The 23903-nt window shown below is 33.7% G+C and overlaps 1 protein-coding gene across 1 annotated transcript in view; it reads right to left on the reverse strand.

Moving 5' to 3' along the window:
* The window catches only part of NCKAP1 (NCK associated protein 1), a 100023-nt gene that overhangs the window by 38462 nt on the left and 37658 nt on the right, over positions 1–23903 (reverse strand). The window contains exons 7-16 of the mRNA XM_026492384.4: positions 23157–23294; positions 21959–22007; positions 17550–17706; positions 14860–14916; positions 12533–12629; positions 12005–12111; positions 11118–11250; positions 8730–8811; positions 7159–7217; positions 762–907 (exon numbers count right to left, since the gene is read on the reverse strand). Of these exons, the coding sequence (XP_026348169.1) occupies positions 762–907; positions 7159–7217; positions 8730–8811; positions 11118–11250; positions 12005–12111; positions 12533–12629; positions 14860–14916; positions 17550–17706; positions 21959–22007; positions 23157–23294 (1025 nt within the window). The remainder of the gene's footprint in view (positions 1–761; positions 908–7158; positions 7218–8729; positions 8812–11117; positions 11251–12004; positions 12112–12532; positions 12630–14859; positions 14917–17549; positions 17707–21958; positions 22008–23156; positions 23295–23903) is intronic.

Below are 23903 nucleotides of genomic sequence, written 5' to 3' on the forward strand. Positions count from 1 at the left end.
TCACTATCCACTGAGATTACCTCAGCATTGTAGAAATAAAGGGACATACTAGGTTACTCCAAACAGCTTCCATACAGGAAAAAAAGCCAAGAAGCAGACAGAGTTGATACTGCACAGCTTTGGAGCCAGAATACTTGTAAATGTGGTCCCACTGTTTATTAGTCTGATCACAATCAAGTTCACTTATTCATTCAAACATTTATTAAGTACCTACTATGTTAGATACTAAAAGAACAAAAACCTGACCTTCCTTCAAGGACCACATTATGTGGGGAGAAAGACAGGAAAGAAAATAACTAAAGAGGCTATGATAGCATGAGCAAAAGAAAACAGAGCACAATAGTGGAAGTAGTTACGACATCATCATAATATTAATATCTACTTACTGCAGAGTGAAATTACTTGTTATTTAATTTCCAACATTTGCTCTACTTGACCCTGATTCACTTTTTTCCTTTAATCTAATGATGCAAAAGAGGGCCTTAAGGCAATCTGAAGTGACTATTTTTTATCTCCTCAAAAAAAGGTGTAAAAATATATTCACAACAGTAAGAGTTGCTCTTACAGAGAATTAAAAAAAAAAAAAAAAGACATACGATTCCTACTTGGTAGACTTCCTTTTGTTAGCAAGTTGTCATTCCCTTTATTCTTAAGAGTCTATTACTGAATGGTCTCAAGGATGACACTAACATAAAAACAATCAACAAAGTTATCTTTGGATACTAAAAATTTCAACTTGATTTAAAAAAATTACCACATACCAAAATATGGAGAGATCTGATGTTTCCACCAACATTTCCACCAAGGAATCTACCATCTTTGTATGAAAAATTATTGTATTCATCATCTTTCCAAGTTCTCTGTGATCTGCAAGGCTAAGTGAAGCCTTAGAAACACTAGTGTATGCCTGTGAAAGTAAACATAAGCAGTTTAAGCAAAGACCGATGATTTCAGCGTTGACATTCTACAGGGAAAAAAAAATCCCATTACTGAAAATCTTTTAATGTTGATTTTGACACTGTATCAGTAACATCACCTTTTTAAAGTTGTCAACGCTATATCGAACTTGAAATTCCTATAAAAAAATTCTTTAAATAAATAAACTGAAATACTACTGCCAATAAAAATATCTAATATATGGGTCATTCACCTAGAACCCCAAAGGAACTGAAGTTACGATATTAAAAGTATAAAACAGTGAATTGTGAAGTTAGCTCTACCAAAAGAAATTTTCAATCTAGTTTGAGAGAAAAAATACATGGGGCACACTCAGATGAAAGTAAGTATGGTACATGTTGAATCACTGAGGTTTGATTATATAGTAATTAAAACACACAGTACTAATTGATGAATTCTAGAAAAGAACTGAAGATAGTAAAAATTAGTGTAGGCTGACCAATAAGGTGACAGAACTTAACCAAAACCATCAGGACAGGTATATAGGAAAAGAAATTCTACTGTAAGGGTACCAAATCAGAGAGGAGAAACCTGTCCATGGACAGTGGGCATTCCACAAAGGCACAGAACAAGAACAGAAGGAGTATCTACAGAATAACTACTGTTCACTATGGCTACAGTTAAAGTGAAAAGAGGAGGAAGAAAATGGTGTAAGAAGAGATTCAACCAGATCATGTAGACCCCTGTATACCACGTTAAAGAATTTAAACCTCTTGGTGAACTAAAGGTTCTGTGTAGTGGCCAATTATTGTTTTAGAAAGATTATTCTATGTGGAGGAGGGAACTGGGGAAAGGTGGACAGAAAGGGAATAGGAGGAAGAGATCTGTTAGGAGGGAGTAGTGACAATAATCCAGACAGGATTATGATGGTCTAGTCTACAATGGTAGTAGTTCAAAAGCATTTCATCTGAGAAAAGATCAGATATGGTGGGCAAAAGAAGAATTATGAATGACGGCCAAGATTCTGGTTTTGGGAGATACTACTTCATGGATCTCATGTGTGCCTACACATTCTCAATATGCCAAGAACTCAAGGCCCAGAGCACTCATTACTCGGGCCATTTCTCAGGGTTGTTATTTGCAGCTACCAAACTTGAGGAAATGAAGCAATATCTACCTCTGCATCAAGGAGCTAATATGCTTACTGTTGATACAACAGAGGGTTCATCAAATTCGGTGTTCCTTAGCTGTAACACAAATACTGCATACATAGCATTCATCTGGGTTCCTCTGGGCCTCCCACAATGGGTCATGGAAGCAAGGGAAAAAATGATACACATATGTTGATGCTCATGCTGCTTCCTGTGCAGCGAATAATTAAGTCCTGTGTCTCTGACGCAGGGGCTCCATGTCTTCTCCCAGCTTCCACGAAACAGAGAGATTAATAATTATTTCCTTGTAAATTGGATAAAAATCAAATCTCATCCCTACAATGGCAAGGGGCCACAATATGGATGGTTACCATTCACTAACACAGAAACACCACAGAGAAAACAGTTATATTTTGTTGTTTTTGAATGAATGAAGATTAATGAGGGCAATATTCTAATGGCAAGGTATACTCAAGGTATATATTACAAACTAAGTCTAACTGAAGTTTAATTTATCTTTAATCAGCTTTAGAGTATAAAGAGGAACCACATCTGTGGCCAGGAACTCAATAAAGACTTCTATTAATTGACCCTCATTTCAAAAATCCTGAATTAAAATATCACTGTGGAAATAATTTCAGATGAAATAGATGGTAACAAAATGAGATAATTTCATTTAAAACACTCACCGGAAATAATTAACAACAATGAAGGGAGAAACAGGTTATAAAAAAAAAACAGGTTTAAATAAAAGTATAAGAACAACCCAAGTAAATCTGATGACAGAAGGGAAGAAGATAAATGAAAGTGACCAAAGATAATTAAGAGACTACTGGAATACATTAAGGGAACAAGATGCCTTAGGAAGTAGGAAAAAAAAAAATGACAAAGAATACATGGAGAAAGAATTCTTCTTTACAGATTAGAAAAAAGGAGAAAGATCAAAATGACCCATACAAGACCAAATGACCTTAGGATCAAATTGGATAGGACTCCAGGGGAGACATAAAGCAATTATAAAATTCTCCGAAAGGCTTATCCTCTGGCCCTCCTCTACTCAAGAATTACTGATATCTAGAGAACAATATCCCTCTGTCTGGCCACGTGCTTATACTGAGCTCTTATCCCCTCTGATGACTGATTAGTCAGATCATTCATCTCTCTTGTGGAGATTTGTTCCTGCTTGTAGTTAATATTTAACATTAAAAAGTCTCTTCACTTGCCCTTTCCTCATTGTTCGCCCTTTTCCTGTGTAAGCTATTTTTCTATTTAATTTCTACCCATCTTTCAATGTCTGGGCAAAATGATGCTTTCTCTATAAAATAATTATTAGCAATTCCAACTTTAAAAAAGTTTTCACCCTTCTAAGAAAACTATAGTTAGTTTATAATCATATTCTGTCGGTGGCATCTTTTAAGTTAATCTCTTAATTTTTTAACTGTTATTTAATTTTTCCTTATCTTTAATGCCTGTCTCCACAGCCAGATTTATAACATCCTTAAAAAAGGATCTGTACTCCTCTACAGATTATATAATACTGCTCAATATTTTATCTCCTGTATCCTATGGCCTAGTCTGTAGGTGTGGAACCTTCACTGTTGACCTGTTCTTCATCACCTATGCTAATGTTCTAGATTCTAACTACTGCCTCACAACTTGCACTTTTACCCTTTCCCTCAGACAAGACTTCTCTGGTTTAGTTGTCCCACCATTTTTTCGTGGTTGTTGTTGTTGTTGATTTTTTTTAAAGATTTTATTTATTTATTTGACAGAGAGAGACAGCGAGAGAGGGAACACAAGCAAAGGGAGTGGGAGAGGGAGAAGCAGGCTCCCACCAAGCAGGGAGCCCAATGCGGGGCTCGAACATGACCTGAGCCAAAGGCAGGCGCTTAATGGCTGAGCCACCCGGGCGTCCCTGTCCCACCGTTTTCTTCCTTGGTATACTCTGCCGCACTGTCACTAAAAATTGAGAGTTACACAGTAGAAAGTGACTGTAAGTCTCAGTCATGATTTTGAGCAATATTATGGGTTAAATTGTGTCCACAAAAAATATGTTGAAGTCATAGTCCGCAGTATCTCAGAATATGACCTTATTTGGAAACAGGGTCTTTACGAGGCAATCAAGTTAAAAATGAGGTCATTAGAGTGGACCCTAATCCAATATGATTGGAATCCTTATAAAAAAGGAAAAATTTGGACAGAGAGATATGCACAAAAGATTGTATGAAGAGAGACAGGGACAATGCCATTACAGTAACTCATCTACAAGCCAAAACACATCAAAGATTGCCAGCCAATCACCAGAAGCTAGGAAAAAAGCCTGGAACAGATTTTCCCTCATAGCCCTCAGAAGGAATCAACCCAACTGACACCTTGTTTTAGGACTTCTAGCCTCCAGAACTATAAAATAATAAATTTCTGTTGTTTAAGCTACTAGCTTTGGTACTCTGTTATGGCAGCCCTAGCAACCTAATAAAAGCAAGAATACAACACATGACAGACTCAGATAGCAGATGATATAATTATCTCATAAAAATTTAGAAAAAACTTAACAGAGGGATATATCACTTCTACATTCTTAATGCTTACACACTTTATATTCCACCGTATGACTAAACACGGCTAAATTCTCAAGTGAATCCTTCGAATGAGTTAATAATCCTGAAAGTATTTAATAAGGGTAAATTTGAAATGTACCTAAATCTCTAAAATTTTCTGAACCCAAATGTTGGTTTAGGCACTCGCACAAACTGACAGCAGGAGACTTAAATAGCTCAAGCTTTTTGACAATGAGTGACTTTCAAAATTTTAAATGTCTATACTCTGTAGCAGAGCAATTTCACTTTTATTTTCATTTTCTATGTTCTACTTCTACATTGTTTCACACCTTTTGTTAAAACAAAGAAATATTAATTTCTAAACTTTATTTTTAATAGTAAGAAAACAACCTATTATATATACACATTTAATATTTTGGGGTGGTGGTGTTTTAAGTATTCTTTCCTGATTTCCCTCTAACCAACTCTGCAACCTCAGGCAAGTTACTTAATACTTGCAGCCCCATTTATAAAATCATCTCCAAAGTACACAGACATAGAACAAAGAACAAGAGAGAGAAAAATGCCTGTGTATTCTGAGGCTGGAAGGAAAGAACCCAAGAGCAAAATTACATCATGGAACTAAGCAGACTGCCAGAAAAGTACACTCCTCCTAGGAGTCCTTCCTGAGACTGCATTGATCTAAAAATCTCTTCCACCAACACATATTGGTTATATTTTCACTTTTTAATTAAACAAATAAAAATTAATTTAAGTTGCAGAACCATGGGTGTATATAGTATAATTCCATTTACTGTTTGAACACCTAAAAGGATATAAATCACTTACTAAAAGTGAGTATTTTAGGTATGAAACTGGGAAAAGTACAAACTTTCATTTTCTTCCTTTTTTTTTTTTTAAGATTTTATTAATTTATTTGACAGAGAGACAGCCAGCGAGAGAGAGAACACAAGCAGGGGGAGTGGGAGAGGAAGAAGCAGGCTCCCAGTAGAGAAGCCTGACATGGGGCTTGATCCCAGGACTCCAGGATCACGCCCTGAGCCAAAGGGAGACGCCTAACGACTGAGCCACCCAGGCGCCCCCAAACTTTCATTTTCTACTTTACCTCTGGGTATTCTAACACCTTATAATGAGAACATACTATTATTATCTTAAAATATATGTATTTTTAAAATATTCAGTTACTGAACAAACTGGGCCACAGTTTTCACATAATTACTAGAAGTACTTACGGGGCAATTAAATTTCATCATTAAATTTACAGTTATACAAAGATTTTAAGCTTGAATTTTAAAAGCACTTAAAAACTGTGTGAGTTATATATTAAATGAAAACTTTTAAGGTCTAATATCACTTATTTCTGCATTTCAGAAAAATGAAGCTTTTAGCACTACATCAGGGGATAGTAAACTACAGCCTGTGAGCTGGATGCTTATTCTTGCTCTTTTCTAAAGAAGACATCTAGATAGCTAACAAGCACATGAAAAGGTGCTCAACATCATTAATCAACAGGGAAATGCAAATCAAAACCACAGTGAGATGTCATCTCACATCTGTTAGAAAAGCTATTAACAAAAACACAAACGCAAAAATGTGGTGAAAAGAGAAACCTCATGCACTCTTGGTGGCAACGTAAATGGATGCAGCCACTATGGAAAACAGTATGGAGACTCCTCAAAAAAAATTAGTACTACCTATGATCCCATAATTCCACTTCTAGATATTTATCTGAAGGAAATGAAAACACTAACTCAAAAAGATATCTACAAACCCAAGTTCATATGCAGCACTATTTACAACAGCCAACACATGGAAATAGCCTAAGTGGCAATCAATGGATAAACAGATGAAGAAATGGTGGTGTAAACACACACACACAGGAATATTATTCAACAAAAGAATGGGGTAATCCTGCCACGTGTGACGACATGGATGGACCCTGAAAGCATTATGCTAAGTGAAGTAAGTCAGACACAGAAAGTCAAAGACCAAATGAACTCACTTATATGTGGAATTGTTAAAAATAACAAAAACCTAACTCTAAACACATAGTAGACAACAGACTGCTGGTTGCCAGAGGTGGGGAGCCAGAATTGGGCAATATAGCTGAGGGTAATCAAAAGGCACAGACTTCCAGTTATAAAACAAATAAGTCCTGGAGATGTCATGTACAGCACAATGACTGTATCAGTAAAACTGTACTACATATTTGAAAGTTGCTAAGAAAGTAGATCTTAAAAGTTCTCATCATAAGAAAAAAATTCCTAACTATGTGTGGTGACAGATGTTAACTAGACTTTTTATGATCATGTTGCAATATGTATGAATGAATCATGTTGTAAACCTGAAACTAATATAATGTTATATGTTGATTATATCTTAACAAAAAAACTGTTTCTTCTATGAGGTAAAAACTATAGTTAGTTATACAAAACTAGTCTTTTCAACAGGTATACAACAATGAAATTTTTTTCTTATTAAACAGTGTTTTCACGTTAGCTAAAATATTCAATACCCAAACAGAATGACAATGAAAATTAAGTTATTCTTACCTGTAATCTAAACCAATCTAATCTCATTCCTCTGAAATCAAATACTTCCCCATCTTCAACTATAATAATAGAAAAAAGATTACAAAACAAATTAATGTTTCACAAACATATAATCACAGTTTAAAATTTAAGATCTAAGACAACTCCACTTACGGCCATATACACAAAAGAATTAAAAGCAGAGTCTTAAAGAGGTATTTGTACACCATGTTCAAAGCAGCATTATTCACAATAGCCAAAAGGCAGAAGCAACCCAAATGTCCATCGACAGAGGAATACATGAACGAAATGTGGTACATTATTCAGCCTTCAAAAGGAAGGAAATTCTGACACATGCTATACTGTGGCTGAACCTTGAGGACATTATGCTGGTGAAATAAGTCAGTGACAAAAAGACAAATACTGCATGATCCTACTTATGGGTACCTGGAGTAGTCAAATTCATAGAACCAGAAAGTAGAATGGTAGATGTCAGGGGCGAGGGGTAATCAGGAGTTGTTCTTTAATAGCTATGGAGTTTCAGTTTTCAAGATGAAAAAGTTCTGGAAATTGGTTGCACAGCTATATGAATACACTAAACACTATTAAACTGTACACTTACAAAAACAAAAATAATTGAATAGCTAAGACAGTGAAGACACTCAAATCCTATAAAGATGTTGACATAAGGAGGGAGTTACGCTAAGAGAAGTGTAAAGTACATACTTCTTTCCTAAACTTTCTTGGTGTACTTACATGCCAATTTTGAAGAAGGTAGAATAGAGCTTGAGAAATCCTATAAACAGAAGCTTTGGACAGCATGGTAAAGCTCCTCAAAGTAACACTTTATAAACCAAGTATCACCAGGCAATTTTACAACAGTTTCACTACTTAAGTGTGATAAAGATTGATTAAACTAAAATGTATTTATTACTCAGAAATTTCCAAGGTTTTGGATATCTTTTACTTAAAGATTACAACACTAAAACATCATACAAATCTGTTGGAACGAAGTATTCAAATAATGAACAGGCAGTCAAGTATACAACATTAACTTTTGGAATTGACAGACCTGAACTTAAAATCCCTACGCTAGTACTTAATACCTGTTAGAGCTTGGGCATATCATGTTAAATAACTGAGAGGTTAACTCTCAAACCTTGAGTTTCCAAATCTACCAAATAAAAATACCAACAGGTTTCTAAAACTGATGTGAATTAAATAGGATAATATGTAAGGGCCTGGCACTTTTTTAAACATAATTGTATCAGTGGTACCAAATACTGTCATAGATGATGCTTGGACCACATATATACTTCATTATGTTTTTTTGTTTTTTATTACAAAATGCCTTTTTCCCCCTGCTGAATAATAAGAAATTTCAAGCTATAATTCTCATTATTTTCATAAACATCATCACACACCCAATTTGGCAGCTTTTTCTTCATAGAAAACAAAGCTAAGACAAAAGAGAACAGAGTAAATGTGTCCAAAAATACTGAGTCTAGAAAATTAACTGTTAAATCCCCTCCTTAATAATCAAATTTGAAAATCTAATTAGGAGAAAATATGCTTTTATTTGGAAGACTTACCTTGTTTTACACTCAGGGAAGTCATAGTGTTAACAAAAGAGGACATGATGATCGATTCATCTTCAGGGCAAACAGAAAGATTCTGAAGAAAAGAAACAAAAAATAATGTTAAAAACAACTACTTGGGGAAACAATTCATAGGTCCATTAAGTGGTGGATGGATAAACAAGCTAGTATATCCATACTGTGGAATACTTTTCAGCCTTAAACAGGAATGAAATGATACATACATTAACATGGATGAATCTCAAAACACTATGCTAATTGGAAGAAATCACAAACAACAGATTATATAGTATATGATTCCACTTATATGAGAAAAAATGTTTTTAAAGGCAAAAGTGACAAAAACCAGATGAATGGTTGCCTGGGGTTTAGAGAGAGAATGAATTACAAAGGTACACAAGAAAACTTTTAAGTGTCGGAAACTTTCTATGTCTTAACTGTAGTGGTAGTAACATGAATGTACAGTTGTCAAAATTCAAACAGTACACTGAAAACAGGTGACTTTTATTGTGCGTAAATTATACCTCAACAAAATTAGGACCAAAGTATCCCCCTCCAGTCAGCTAAAAAAATGAGTAACTTAAAAACTGCATCTGAAGTTGATCCCAAATAATACATTTTTAAGAAGTGAATGCTTAGCTCACAAAAAGCATAAATAATTTTTGAAACCTACACAGCAATGTGAATATACAAAATTTCACTATACTGTACACTTAAAAATGGTTAACATAGAAAATTATATGTTATGTATATTTTACCTCAATAAAAAAATTTAACACCTATTACAATGAATTATATTAACAGGTTAATCTTAATTCTAAATTTAAATCCTAGTAAATGGTTAAAAACACCGTGCACGTACTTTACAACAGAAGAGGGTATAAAAAGCTCGAGCTTTTTTTTGTAGTTAAAGCCAAATACTGACTCTATTATTCATGAACTCTATGATACTGAGCAAGTTATGTAAATTTTTTCTTTAACAAATGGTAACTATACCTGACCTCAGAGAATTGTTGCATAGACGCAGTAAAATATACTATCAATAAATCTGACAATTACTAATATTAGTATTATTCAACTAATATTACTATAATTCCAGAAAAAAATAAAACATTAATTTTCCTGGTATTGTTAAAATACAATTGGTATAAAAGACACCAAAAGAGATGGAATGACTTAAAATTTTAATATTATACAACACAAATCTATAACATTTATTAATTAATCCAACCAGCCACAGCAAGTTTCAAAATGACATGAAACCAGGAGTCCGGTTTATTTTTTAAATTGTGATAGCACGAAAGCCTCTGGTTTATCTCGTAAGTAAGTAGTAACTATTTAAATAAAAGTACAGCAAAGTAATAACAAATTTAGGGATAAAATCAGCTCTTCTATTCCTGTTTTTAACGGACATTCTAGACAGAAAGCATCTGAGCTCCATCTAGTGGATACAGGAAAAAATACACCAGTTCAGGATAGTAACCTATGAGGTGTATATAATTAAAGGTAAACAACTACATGAAAAATTTTTTATTTTCTTATTTGCATTTTTAGGTAGGTTTGAAAAAAAAATCAGGATATCAAAGTATGGTTATTCCTCTAGAAAACCAGTAGTTTTAGACTATAGAGAATTCATGCTGTTCTTTATAATATATGTTAATTTACTAGAAGTCTTTAGACATCTTGATTTTATAAAATGAAACAAAAAAAACCCCATTTTCCTTACAGTTAGCTTATCTGGAATAAATATAAAATAAATTTATATTAAGATAAAAAACTGAATAAAGAAATTATAGAAACCAAAAAAATCAAATTAGGACATCTAGATGATTTTTTTTTTTTAAATCTGGTCATCTTCTAACATACAGTGCCAAAAGATTTATCTTCTACTTTTCCTCTAACACTTGGTTATCAATTATAATGTCTCCATCATCTCATCTTTATCGTCATGGCCAGTGACCAAGTTCAGGCTCTCATCAGCTCTCTTCGATTTCTCTGCTCCTTTCTTAGCCCCCAGCAATCCATCAACCACACTGAGCCAGAGTGATCTTTCTAAGTAGTAAATCTGATTTATAACTATCTTCCTCTTTTGCAAGGCCCTCTATAATCTGGTCACTGTACACCTCTAACTACAAAATAAATTATTCCCTGCATTGTGGTCACTTTGAAATTTGTACACACTTAAAAGCATAATACTTATTACACTCGACTACAATTAAGTGTTATCTCCCCTCTAGATGAGGATCCCCGTGACAAGATATGACAATGACTTACATTTGTATCTCCACCACTTGGCATTACATTATACTGAGCAAACAAATCAGTTACTAGAAAGGAGGGAAGGAAAGAACAACAGGGAAAATAGCATGATGCGGTTTTTACCTGCACAAGTTCATTGAGAACAACAGCATCAAAGCCAGAAAGGTACTGCACATAATACCTCTGCATTACAGGTCCGTATTTCCTTACATGTGCTCTAAGCTCTTCCATGTAAAATATTAATTCAGCAATGTGCCTTTTTAAAAAAATTCAAGAAAAGTATTTCAAAAAATAAATTCATCATTATCAAGGAAAATATAAAATGCCTTTGGTATTACTACAAGAAGTTTTTTTTCTTAGAAAAAGCACTGCTAAGTATCATTTTATGTCAATTACTTTCTAAACACATTTCCATGATGGAAAGCAAAAATAAAAAAAACAGCACAACAGCTATGACTTAAAAAGTAGATAAAGGAAAACCCAATATGAAAATAAAATTAGGGTATCTCATAAATTACATTATTACAAAAAGAAATCACAAAAAAAGAAGATTAGAGAATTAGGAATAAGATTTTTCTGTATGCGCTTATTTCTCTGCTTTGTTTATCTAACTCCTATTGGAAGACTGGACTAAAATGACAAAGACATTTCAAATCACACACTTGGTTGCAGGCTGCAATTTTACTTTGTAAGGATTATTTAAATTTTTGTGTCATCTTAAAAAATGAATTCCAAAAGAAATATTACTGATTATAGCAAGAAAACAAGTAAGAATTTATGACCACCTAGGGTATTAGAAAGGAAACATTAAAAGCCCTAATATTAAGCTACGTTGACTCTGCATTCTAATTCATATCATCTAATGATATATTACAAATATTCCTTTATTATGAAATATGAAAAGCCCTTAAAAAGGTCTTTCAAAATAATTTAACTCCAAGTTCCCAAGTTCCACATCCCACACATCAAAATATTTAAAAAAACAACTTTTTAAATGTTGCTTAACTTACTTGTCTATAAAGTCATCTGCACTCTTCTTTGGCATGTTATCTGCATGACGAAGTAACCAGATAATTTCATCACGGGCAAAGGATAATGCCATAAAAACAAAAAGTGCCTAATTAAAAAAAATAAACAACATTGCTTATTCTCATGTCAAGATTAAAAGTAAAACCTGCTCATAATCTTTCTCTAAGTGAAAAGTCACTGGCAAGAACAGATAAAATCAAGTTCAAAAGACAAAAATGAAAACACAGAAGAAAACTTGGAGATATGTATCAAGGAAGTACACATATAAGTAAGAAGTGAGAAAAATGGAGGAAGGTGTGATATATGAGTGTCAAGTAAGCAAATTCATTCTCAGTTAAATATGTTTTAGTAAAATTTCAAATTTCAGTACAATTTCCCATGGAGAATATTTTTTTAGCTTTAATATGGCACACCTATAGTTAAGAAATCAAATCTTAGTAAAATTTCACATAGAATTTTTCATTTTAATATGGCACACCTGTAGTTAAAGTAAGAATTAAATCAATTACCTTCGGACCTAGCAAGCCAGGTTGATCAGAGAGGACAGTAGCCAATTCTTTCAGTGCAGACCTTAAAAATTTGCGTCTTTCTCTGTGCATTGAACCACTATAGGGAAAGACATCATTATAATTTATCTGTTTCTACTAAAATTGTTATTGTCAATTAAATAACTTATCATTTCAGGTCAATTTCCAAAGTTTTTTTTAGGAAGAAGTCCCTACAAATGTCTTCTATGATATGTCATGTCATTAAATGACTTTCCAATCTTACATTTATCTTTGCCTTTCTTGCACTGTGTTTATAACCATGTTTATTCAGTTACTCTGCACCTATCAAAATCCTACGCAAACTTCAAGACCAATCCTTCAAGAAGCATTTCCCAATATCCAGATGACCATTTCTAAATAATTTCTGCCATTTTAATACCATTTAGCCTAGCACTTTATAAACTGGACTGTGAAATCCTTGAAAGCAAGCAATGTTCTACTATGTATACATTTCTGTTACGCCCCCCAAAAAAATCAATGAATACAAGGTAATAAATATCTGATAATTCATATCCAGTTTATTAAGTACATTCCTATTAAATATACAAGACTGACTAAACAAGAGCTATATACAATGAAGATTTTGGATGAGATCATTTGGCACTCTTGTTCAAAAACAGAAAGATGAGGAAAGGAAAAGATAATTATAAATATTCATTACTAGGTTTTTAAAATGAAATGCAAATTTTTAAAAAGAATTACTCTCACATATTAGCATGGAAAAAAAATCACAGAATGTTTTAAGTATACCAACTTCTCACACTATGCAAAACATACAGTTCCAAGTTCTGGTTTTAAAATTTCGTTAGGTACACAAAATGGCACCACTAACACCACCCCCGCCACCCCCCACCCCCACAATATATATACGCCAAAAAAACAAGTGTAAGGTATATAGAATACCAGAAATTTGGCTGGGACACAGATTAGTTTTAGAAGACACTGATTAAAATCCAACCTCTGCCTAGTGACCTTAGGTTCCACCTCCTCCCAGTTTTAGCTTCTCATCTATAAAACAGGGATGATGATACCTGCCTCAAAAGATACACCTTTCATAATGGCTGGTACATAGTACTTTTACAATGTTAGGTTAACTCCAATGACAAGCTCTTTTTCATCTGACAATAATAAAGTCACCTGGTGCAATTTCTAAGAAAGCAGTCAATGTTATTTTGACTATTTTACCACAAGAGTTGCTACAAGAAGCCTGTGGTATTATTAATACAGAGAGAAAAATGTCCATAAAGTACTAAGCCTGGATTATGGGAATAAGGAATTCCTATGAAAAATTACTACTGCTTACCACTTATGAGTACTTTATATAATAAAGGGGGGAAACGCCTTACCTTTAAAAGAGTGTCATAAAAGATAGCTATGACACCATATATGTGCTTATAACAGGGTCTATCCAATGAAGAATTGATAATCATTTGTATTTCTGTATGTCAAGAAAGGAATTCTAACATACTCCAAAGTATGTTATTTGTACTAGAAAATAACTTTTTAATAATATAAGCATTTCATTAAAGTGAAAAAATATGCATGAGAAAATAATATAGCACTGACAGCAACGAATAAAGATGGTTTAAATTCCCAACATCCATCCCATAGCCTAAATCTAAATTCTAAAACTTGTGGTTTTATATTTTCATTAGTGGCAGTGGTGTATTATCTTCTCTCTGGCGTACAGACATACAGATGGATCGAATAATATTACCTCTATCTAAGCTCAGTAGAGAAAATATTCTACACAAGTATACCACATATAACAATTAAGTTGAATTATCATATTATTTATAATTCTTTCATGAGAAAATTGAAAAGCTGTTCAAAGATCTTAAATATGCTAATTTTTAAGTTATTCCACATACTTACTAATATAAAATATTTACTACAATTCAGGAAAGGCATACTTTGAAAAGTAAATACCATTTAGGAGAGTGTGAAGATATGTCAATTTCCACGAAATAGTAAAAAATCATCACAACACGCAAAATACTGGCACGAAAGCACAGTAATGGTAAAAGACGTGAATGCTATCTAAAATAAAAGATCTTTTATGGTACTTCCTTAGAGCATTTTTATCAACACTTCAAAAATATTTAAGATCTGTCAGCACTAACTTGAAGCTTACTAGATACTGAGGATATACACTTATTTTTCGTTGATTCAAAGTCCCTCACTTCTATCACATCTTGCACACATTAATCTGCAATCACTTCAACAAAATTATGCTTTAAGAAATTCTTCTTGATTATAAATTCCACAGATATGACAGAACTACTTACGCATGTGACACAGCTGCCTCTTTGCATTCTCTTATGTCATTAATACGCTTATTATAGCTAAGTGAAAAAAAAATTTAGAGCCACGTTAATCTTAATTTCATCAGTAACAGTCAAAATGAGTTAGCCAAACACTAAAAGTCAATTAAAAATTACTATTAGCAGCAAGAAAAACTGGCCCTCAAACTAAACATGCATGGAGGAAATCCACCTACCTCCTTTCCTGGTACCTTACAGTAAGTACCCAGTAAAGTTTTCTTAGAAAAATAGACCTTATATTATATTAAATCTAACAAAAAAATTAAAGCTCACTATGTATATCTTGATTAAATACACCTCATTAAGCCCCCATGGAGTCATTAAAATTATACTTCCAATGTATTAACAGTGGTTTCCCAAAATCGAAAGTAGTAACAAAGCTATTACCTCTGATTTTTACACTATCTCATAAAAAAAATTCTGAAAGGACATATACTAGTGAGCAACACTAGTGAATGTTTGGAGATAGGGGTTTTATGGTAGAAAAAACTGGGGCAGGAAAGCATATGACTACTTTAAATTAAAAGAAACAGGACACCAACATCAAAAAGTTTACAGGTAACATCTGAAAAATTAATGCTAATCAATACATTATTTTCATAAATACTACATACAAAAACTCAGAATTCCTAAAATGTTAAAGAAAAACTATCTTCCTAACAACCTGGCTAAAACCAGTTATACCAAGAACTCCAACGTCTAAATTAAATACTCTAAGATTTATGTGTTCTTTGAGCAAATGTCCAAAGTACACTAATTCTGTAATCATTGTCCTTTATAATTAATAAGCTTTTATACTTAACGATCTGACGTGTAACCACTGGACGTCATATTTTAAATTGATCACTTATGATTTAATAAAAAATTAAGATTTCTCAACTTCAAATATGAAGATTCTTAAATGGTAAATTTATTATTAGAAAAGCCTAACAACAACAAAAAAAGAAAACAAAAGCGTAACATCAAGACAATCGGTCTCATGGTGTCATTAAGCTTATGTGTACCATACACAAGTTCGCTCAATATATAGACTACCTGGTTCTAAATGCTTACATATATTTAAATACAATTCCCCAGAGAAGCTATCAATATGCTCAAACAAAATACAAGTTTCATGATTTTCAACCTGAGTCAATTAGAAAATGAAAATCAGGGGCGCCTGGGTGGCACAGCGGTTAAGCGTCTGCCTTCGGCTCAGGGCGTGATCCCGGCGATCTGGGATCGGGCCCCACATCAGGCTCTTCCGCTATGAGCCTGCTTCTTCCTCTCCCACTCCCCCTGCTTGTGTTCCCTCTCTCACTGGCTGTCTCTATCCTGTCGAATAAATAAAATCTTTAAAAAAAAAAAAAAAGAAAAAGAAAATGAAAATCAATTAGAAAGTATCCCCTATGACATAGGATATTTCCAGCTACTCCAAAATAGAAGCCGATTAAGAGCTGGAAAATACACAGGGCACTAGACCTCATTTCATGACTGAAAAACTACCACATGAAAATGTCAGAAACACCAACAGTGACAGAAATCACAACAGTGGTCACCTGATAAAGGGACCGAGAGGTGGGAGATCAGGGGTGGCAGTACTGACCAAAAGGGGTACAAATCAATTTCCTGGGGATGATGGAAATGTTCTACATCTTGATCTAGGTGATCACCTAGGGCATTCACACACAAAGTTGTTGACACCTAAAATCTATGCATTTTTGTCTAAATTTTACTTCAAAAATTACTGGGGAAAAGAAAGCAGATTCCTTTAGCCTCTTCAAGATACAAATATAGGAAATACAAGTTAGGGATGATGTTCAGGAACCTGTAATTCTTACACACACTAAAATTTGAGGCTTAAGTTGGTAGTGTTAAACAGATCTTTATTTTTTAATAACAGATGCTTCATCTCAATTTCATCAAGACATTTGTAAACTCGATATGAAATAAATGTAGGTAAGCTTCATTTCTATCTGAAACTAAGAAGACAAACATAATTATTCAACATTTTCAGTTACAGGGCATCCCAGAATATTTCAGATGCTCCTAATTTCAAAAGATTTCAAAATTGCTACCAACTCTGAGTTCAACCTTTTACATAATGTCTATAGACCGTCATGTGGAAAGAAATGCAGGCATTAAAAATTTCAAGGAAACAATTTGTATGAACTCTTTGGTTTACAGGGAATGAATATGAATGAGTCACTTGGAACACCTTATTAAAAGGAAACCTGATTTCTTATGTGAGCAGTTTGACGTCTGTAATTGTAGTAATTAATTTAAAGAAGAGCTTTTGATTGACTCACATACTTTTAAACAGCACTTACAAAAATGTCAAAACTCTAAAATATATATGGTACTTTTAGCAATATTTATGTCTATATCCGTATCATGATTTGCAAAAGAGGACACATCTTCTTTATCCTAGGATACAAATTTTGAAAGGGCAGAAACACTAGATACTTTAATCTATGAAGTTACCTATAAAAAATATGAATACTACCGTATCTGGATGATTGTTAAAAAAAAAAAAAAAACGTGCTATGGCCAGTAAGAGAGTACAGGTGGTATCTTCTTGCATGACATGACCTTCTCTATCACCAAACTTCAATAAAGATAATCCACTCATTACCCTTCTCCAAAAAAAGACAAGATAAATGAAAATGCCATACCCTCGTATGTTTACAAATAAGTCTTCTGCAGCTTTGTGAATGTGGAAAACTTCATCCCGAAAGAGAGAGAGACAAGAACTACTCTGAAGAGCTAGCTTCCAAAGGTTCAATGCTGTCGCATCAGTATTTAGAATCCCATGGCACAAAATGAAGCCAACTTTAAAAAAACAGAAGTAAATACAAATATAAAAGAATTCCAAAATTAAAATCTTTCCGTTACAAAGTAGCTTTCAAAATTTTCAGAAATATAAACATAATCACTAAGCTGAAGATTTCAAGTGACAGGTAATATTTCATATACATACAAGATGATAACAGTATTTTTCTCAATAATTTTCTGTATTCTGCAAAATCACTTCTTTCAACCCACACTGATGAGAAAAAGAAATGTTGCTTCTGGGCTGGGTAAGAAGTCATTTTAATAAATGAGTAAGAGACATTTTCAAAAACCTTTATAAAATATTTTAAGCCAAAGATCAGAAGTTACTAATTAACACATAAGACAATAATCATTACAACTGTTAACTGAAAAATAAGACTAATCTTCTTTACGAAATCACTAGAAGAAATGCAACAGCATCTTCCATTTTCAGAGCAATGCATAGTTTACCAAATAAGTTTTCACATATATTATCTCACATGATTCTGTGGAGTAGATAAAATAGATGGTAATCTTCTCTTTTATAGTTGAAAAAACGAAGGTTCAATGACTTACCTAAAGTTATACCATTAACATGTTAGAGCTAGAGTTAGCCTCAAGTATTTACCGTTAAAGTCTAAGATTCTTTCAATATATTATGCTGCTCTCTAGTATATGAATTCAAATATGTCTTTCACCTTTTGTTATCTCCTTTGGAGATCCTACAGCAATGTACAGTCATATATATGTTTGTGGATGCCCTCTCTAGCCTTCTACACTAAGCCACAAAACCTCATCTGTCATTCATTCAAAATTTACTCAGTGCCTGCTGTACGCAAGGTACTGTAATGGGCCAATTACAAACCAATCCTATTTCCTGTGAAATTTCCCTAGGATTCTCAGTAGTCACTCCCACCTTTAAACTCCTGAATCACTAACATACAACTTGCCATTTATCTTTTTATTCTTAGCTCAACCTTCTTTTAAAAGGGCCACTACACAAGCAAGCTAACTTTTTAAGTTAAGTAGGCATATACTGTAGAGTCATATGTACAGAAGTGTATTTAACTTTCTCAAATTTCCTGAAACACATAAAAATATATTTAACGCAACAGGACCCCTATACACAAGCCAATTATACAATCTGGCACACAAGCAAAGAAATAGAATACATGTATGGAAATTTAAAGAATCCTCAAGAGAAATTGTTTGTAAAAGATTCTTGCCTTATATAATGACCTTCTACTCTTAACTCAAGTAAAAAGAGATCTCACTTAGTGTCTTATGCCTTGTTGAATACTTAGATTCACAAAATTGCTGCTGACAATAAAAGGTTTCTCTAAAAATATTAGCAGTTATATTATGGGCTACCATATATTTTATTTTTTTAAGATATGGATTACCTTTAAATTTAGTATATCCATTTGTTTATGATAGAATCAAAAGAGGTAATGTAATTTAAATTTGACTGCCCAAGATTAGGATGGTTTATTAAATCACACAATACCCTCCTTTCTCCACGAACGTCCCAATAAAAGGACAGAAAAAATTTTTTTAAATGTTTCAAGCCACAAAAATGTTGGAAAACAAGATAAAAGACCAATACTAGACAAGAAAGTTAGAGAAAATCTTTTAGGATAGAAAGCAGGTAGAACTCAACTATCAATTTAAAAAGAGACTGGAGGGGCGCCTGGGTGGCACAGCGGTTGGGCGTCTGCCTTCGGCTCAGGGCGTGATCCCGGAGTTATGGGATCGAGCCCCACATCAGGCTCCTCCGCTGTGGGCCTGCTTCTTCCTCTCCCACTCCCCCTGCTTGTGTTCCCTCTCTCGCTGGCTGTCTCTATCTCTGTCGAATGAATAAATAAAATCTTTAAAAAATAAATAAATAAAAAAAAAAAATAAAAAGAGACTGGAATTAGTAACCCAAAACTCCAGAGATGAAAAGAGATCTTTCCCAAGGAGTCCTCTGAATCCAACCAATATAAGCAAGAATAGACCCTGAAAAGAACATTAGGATAAGTTATTTTATAACTGCATTCCAAATAGATGGGTCTTCAACATTCCAGACTCTCAGTAACTCTTGGCCCCAGCCTATAATCTAGACCCGTGATCCTCAAACTTTAGCTTGCATCAGAACTACTGGCAAGGCTTATGATTTTTTAAATCAGATTGCAAGGATCCATTCACAGTCTAATTCAGCAGGTCTAAGGTGGAAATCAAGATTCTGTGTACCTAACAAGTTTCTAGGTGATGCTGCTGACCCAGGGACCACACTCTGAACTAATCTAAAGCAAAGTGCTAAAGAAAATAGACCACTTTCTACAGAAAAGTCCTATTATGAATATCGAGGTCAAAAAGACAAGTACAGAGTTTAAGGTAATTCTTAACCTCTGTTAACTCTATTCAAGGCTCAATTACATGAAAGCAGCAACACTCAGAGTAAACACTTTCCTTACCTTGGCAACTGTGGTCATCCCAAATCTGTCTGCCTTCTCTATATCCCTGTATCCCCAATTGGGGTAGTCTGCCTTCTGACCCACTTCCCTGCTCATCATACAAAGCCCTGTGATCAGCATTCCCGTACAGACTGGGGGAACTAGTGCTATTAACTCTAGGTCACCCATGCCATGTAACTCTACTGATCACCTCTGTTCTACAGCCACACTTCCATAAACATGAACAATCAAGGATCACAATACATTTCAGCAAAATCAACACTTTGAAACCTGTGTTTTGAGTCAACTAAGAGAAAGGATTAAAATCTTAACTATCATTATAGAAGAAAATGTAAGTATCACAAAACAGATCAATGTAAAAAATATAATTAATAAAATGGCTAAGGAGGGGCACCTGGATGGTTCAGTCAGTTAAGCATCCAACTCTTGATTTTGGCTCAGGTCATTATTTCAGGGTCGTGAGATCAAGCCTTGAGACAGGCTCCATGCTCAGCCTATCTGCTTGAGATTCTCTCTCTCTCTCCCTCTCCGTCTGCCCCCCTCACCCACTCACATGTGTGCACACTCTAAATAAATAAATAAATAAATAAATAAATAAATAAATAAAATCTTCCAGAAAAGAGTATGTGCTCTCTTTCATACTAATAACAGTGCTATTCAAAGTGCCAGGGCATAATGAGATTAAATAAAGAAATAAAATACTTAGAAACTTTCACAAAAATTTGACAATTAGGAGTAGAAACCTAGTAATAATCTAATTGTTAGACTAAACTGAATCTAATAATTAAAAATGTGGGCTCTAATTTGTGTCTTTATTACTTTATTTCTGGTAACTCTAGTAATTCACTTCTAGTTGTTAGTAGTTTAGTAATTCGTATTTTATATAAGTATCAAGCGAAAAAAAAAATTTAAAAAAAGAAAACTGGGGGCGCCTGGGTGGCACAGCGGTTGAGCGTCTGCCTTCGGCTCAGGGCGTGATCCCGGCATTATGGGATCGAGCCCCACATCAGGCTCCTCTGCTGTGAGCCTGCTTCTTCCTCTCCCACTCCCCCTGCTTGTGTTCCCTCTCTCGCTGGCTGTCTCTATCTCTGTCAAATAAATAAATAAAATCTTAAAAAAAAATAAAAATAGAAATAAAAAAAGAAAACTGGTCCTTCACTATAGTTTGAGACATACTATAATAAAAAGTCAACAAATACTACCTAATGGCTAATAAATCAAGAAACAAATACCAGAAGAAGTAAAAAACACAAACTGCTCAAAATTAATCCCCTCTGCCACTGGACTTCGGGGTGCTAGAAGTAATTCTATCATAGCAATTCTCATTCTGTATTATATCTGTGGGTCACTGTGTCTATTTCCCCTATAGTTTGTGAACTTTTCAGGAGCACAACTAGTAATTTTATCCTCCATGTATCTAACTGCCAACCACGAGTCACTATTAAATGTACTGAAGTAAATCAAAATCAAAAACCTTAACTGAATAAACACAGTATTTTTTAAAAATTAGTAAAAACCAAACAAAAATGTAGTTTTGATGACTTCATTGAGAGGCAATACAATGTACCATGAGCCTTGGCATTAGGTTGGGTTCTTATTTTGTCTTTGTCACTTATCAGCTATGTGGACTAAGCTTTAGATTCCTTATCTATAAAACAGACTATCTATCCTGAGAGGGTCAGTATGAGAACTGAATGAGGTAAGGCACTGAGAAGGCTGAGTACAGTGCTTAGCACAGAAGTAATCTATGTTACCCAATATTTTTCTCTAAAACTTAATACCTGAGGGGTAATTACAAAACTAATTTTACTCACAGATAATCCATTTTTCCATTGCATCCAAAGAGAGATATTCACAAGGCATCTTAAAAAGAGAACACACAAATTTGTGATTAAAAGAAATTCTAAAAAAACAAATCTTGTGCTGAGTCACTCTTTCTCTTTCTCCTAAAAATTCTTATTACTCAATTCATGGCTCAAATACCACATGACGTATTTGAAAAGTTGGATAAAAGTGTTGTAATTTATATTTAAACATGCAGTCCCTAAAGGACAATGAGAGCTGGGCCCCTTTCACATTTACACTCCCTGAAACCTCCCTTAAAATAACATTGTTGTTAAACTATCTTCAATCTGGTAAATGATAAGTATCCAAAAGTCTATTCCAAATTTCCCAAGTCTATTTCAGAGTTTGTAATATTCCAAAGGATAATATTTTAATCAAGTTAAAAATGATTTATGTACATGGATGCTCAATGTCATCCAAATCAGTAATTATGTGTGTGTATTCTCCATCTGCAGAACACCTATGTTCATATACATAGAGAAAAGATTGAAAATACAGTCGACCCTTGGACAACGTGAGGGTGAGAAGTGCCAACCTTCCCTCCCTGTGTAGCTGAAAATTCACCTAAAACTTCTGACTTCTAAAAACTTAACTACTAACTACTAATAGCCTACTATTGACCAGAAGCCTTACCAATGACATAAAGTCAATTAACATATATTTTGTACGTTATACATATTATATAATGTACTCTTATAGTAAACTAAGCTAGAGAAAAAAAATGTTATTAAGAAAATCTTAAGAAAGAGAAAATACTGTAATTACAGTATTTATCAAAACAATCCAGGTGTAAGTGGACCCACACAGTTCAAACCTGTGTTGTTCAAGGGTCCATTGTGTGAAAGAATGTAATAATGATTTTCTCTAGTTGATGAAGATTCAGGTGACTTTTGTTTTCTTCTTTAAAATTTTCTGCATTTTCCAAATTTTCTACTATAACAGAACAAACATTTAAATTTTAAAAGAAAATACTTACACTAATTGTACTAACTCGGCATCAGAATTTAGAAATAAAAAACTCAACAGTATAACTTACTGAGCATTCCACAATAAATTTCACTGATAGGCTAATATTAATAAGAAAAACTGCAACAACACTGCATAACTGATATTTTTTAAAAATCAACTTTTCTATTTCCATTCAAAAAGGGAAAAACAGAACCATACAGTGTCAGACTGTGCAGGATTAAGCATTGTACTAGGTGCACTGATGAGACTCAATAACTGGGCATTTCTCCACTGGTCAGCTGAAAGATTCCTTCGAGGATACACCATCTGAAGAGAAATCAGTGCATCTGAAAGAGACTAATTAAAATAGGAAAAAAGGAAGTTGAGGAATAATTTTTTTTTCCCTTTCCATTTAAATTTCAGCTCTAACTACTGTATGTTTCTAACTGTATCATCCTCAAAGTACAAAGCCTAATTACAACTATGCTCCATATAATACCTGAGGTGGCTCTGGCTATCTCCTCTCAATTTCTTTTTTTTAATTTCATAAAAGCAACACAGATTCTGCATTCCTGGGCAAGAGCTTAGCTCAGGAAATCATGTTACTTCCTTAGAAGTTAAAATGTTTGGCAATTTTAGGATCTCTATTTCAAAAGAGGTAGGAAGCCTAGTGTCATTCTTTTGTATTCTGATAGTTCACACTGAAATAATAGAACAGTAGGGTTATATGACTAAGTGTTAATAGAACTCAACATATTTCATATTTCTCCAAAGAATGCCTTATAAAAAAATGTACTCTATCTTAATAAATTAGTTAACTCCTCTTTGCTATTGGGACTGTTAATTACAGCTTTATCACCCAGGTATTCAATGTTTCTTCTCATCTGCTTATTTGCTTTTAACTGTGCTTTGCTACTCATCTTAGCTTCCTAAAATTTCTGTACAAGAGTGATTTTTTTTATTATT

Source organism: Ursus arctos, unplaced genomic scaffold (genome assembly GCF_023065955.2).
Source record: "Ursus arctos isolate Adak ecotype North America unplaced genomic scaffold, UrsArc2.0 scaffold_1, whole genome shotgun sequence".
Taxonomy (NCBI): Eukaryota; Metazoa; Chordata; class Mammalia; order Carnivora; family Ursidae; genus Ursus; species Ursus arctos.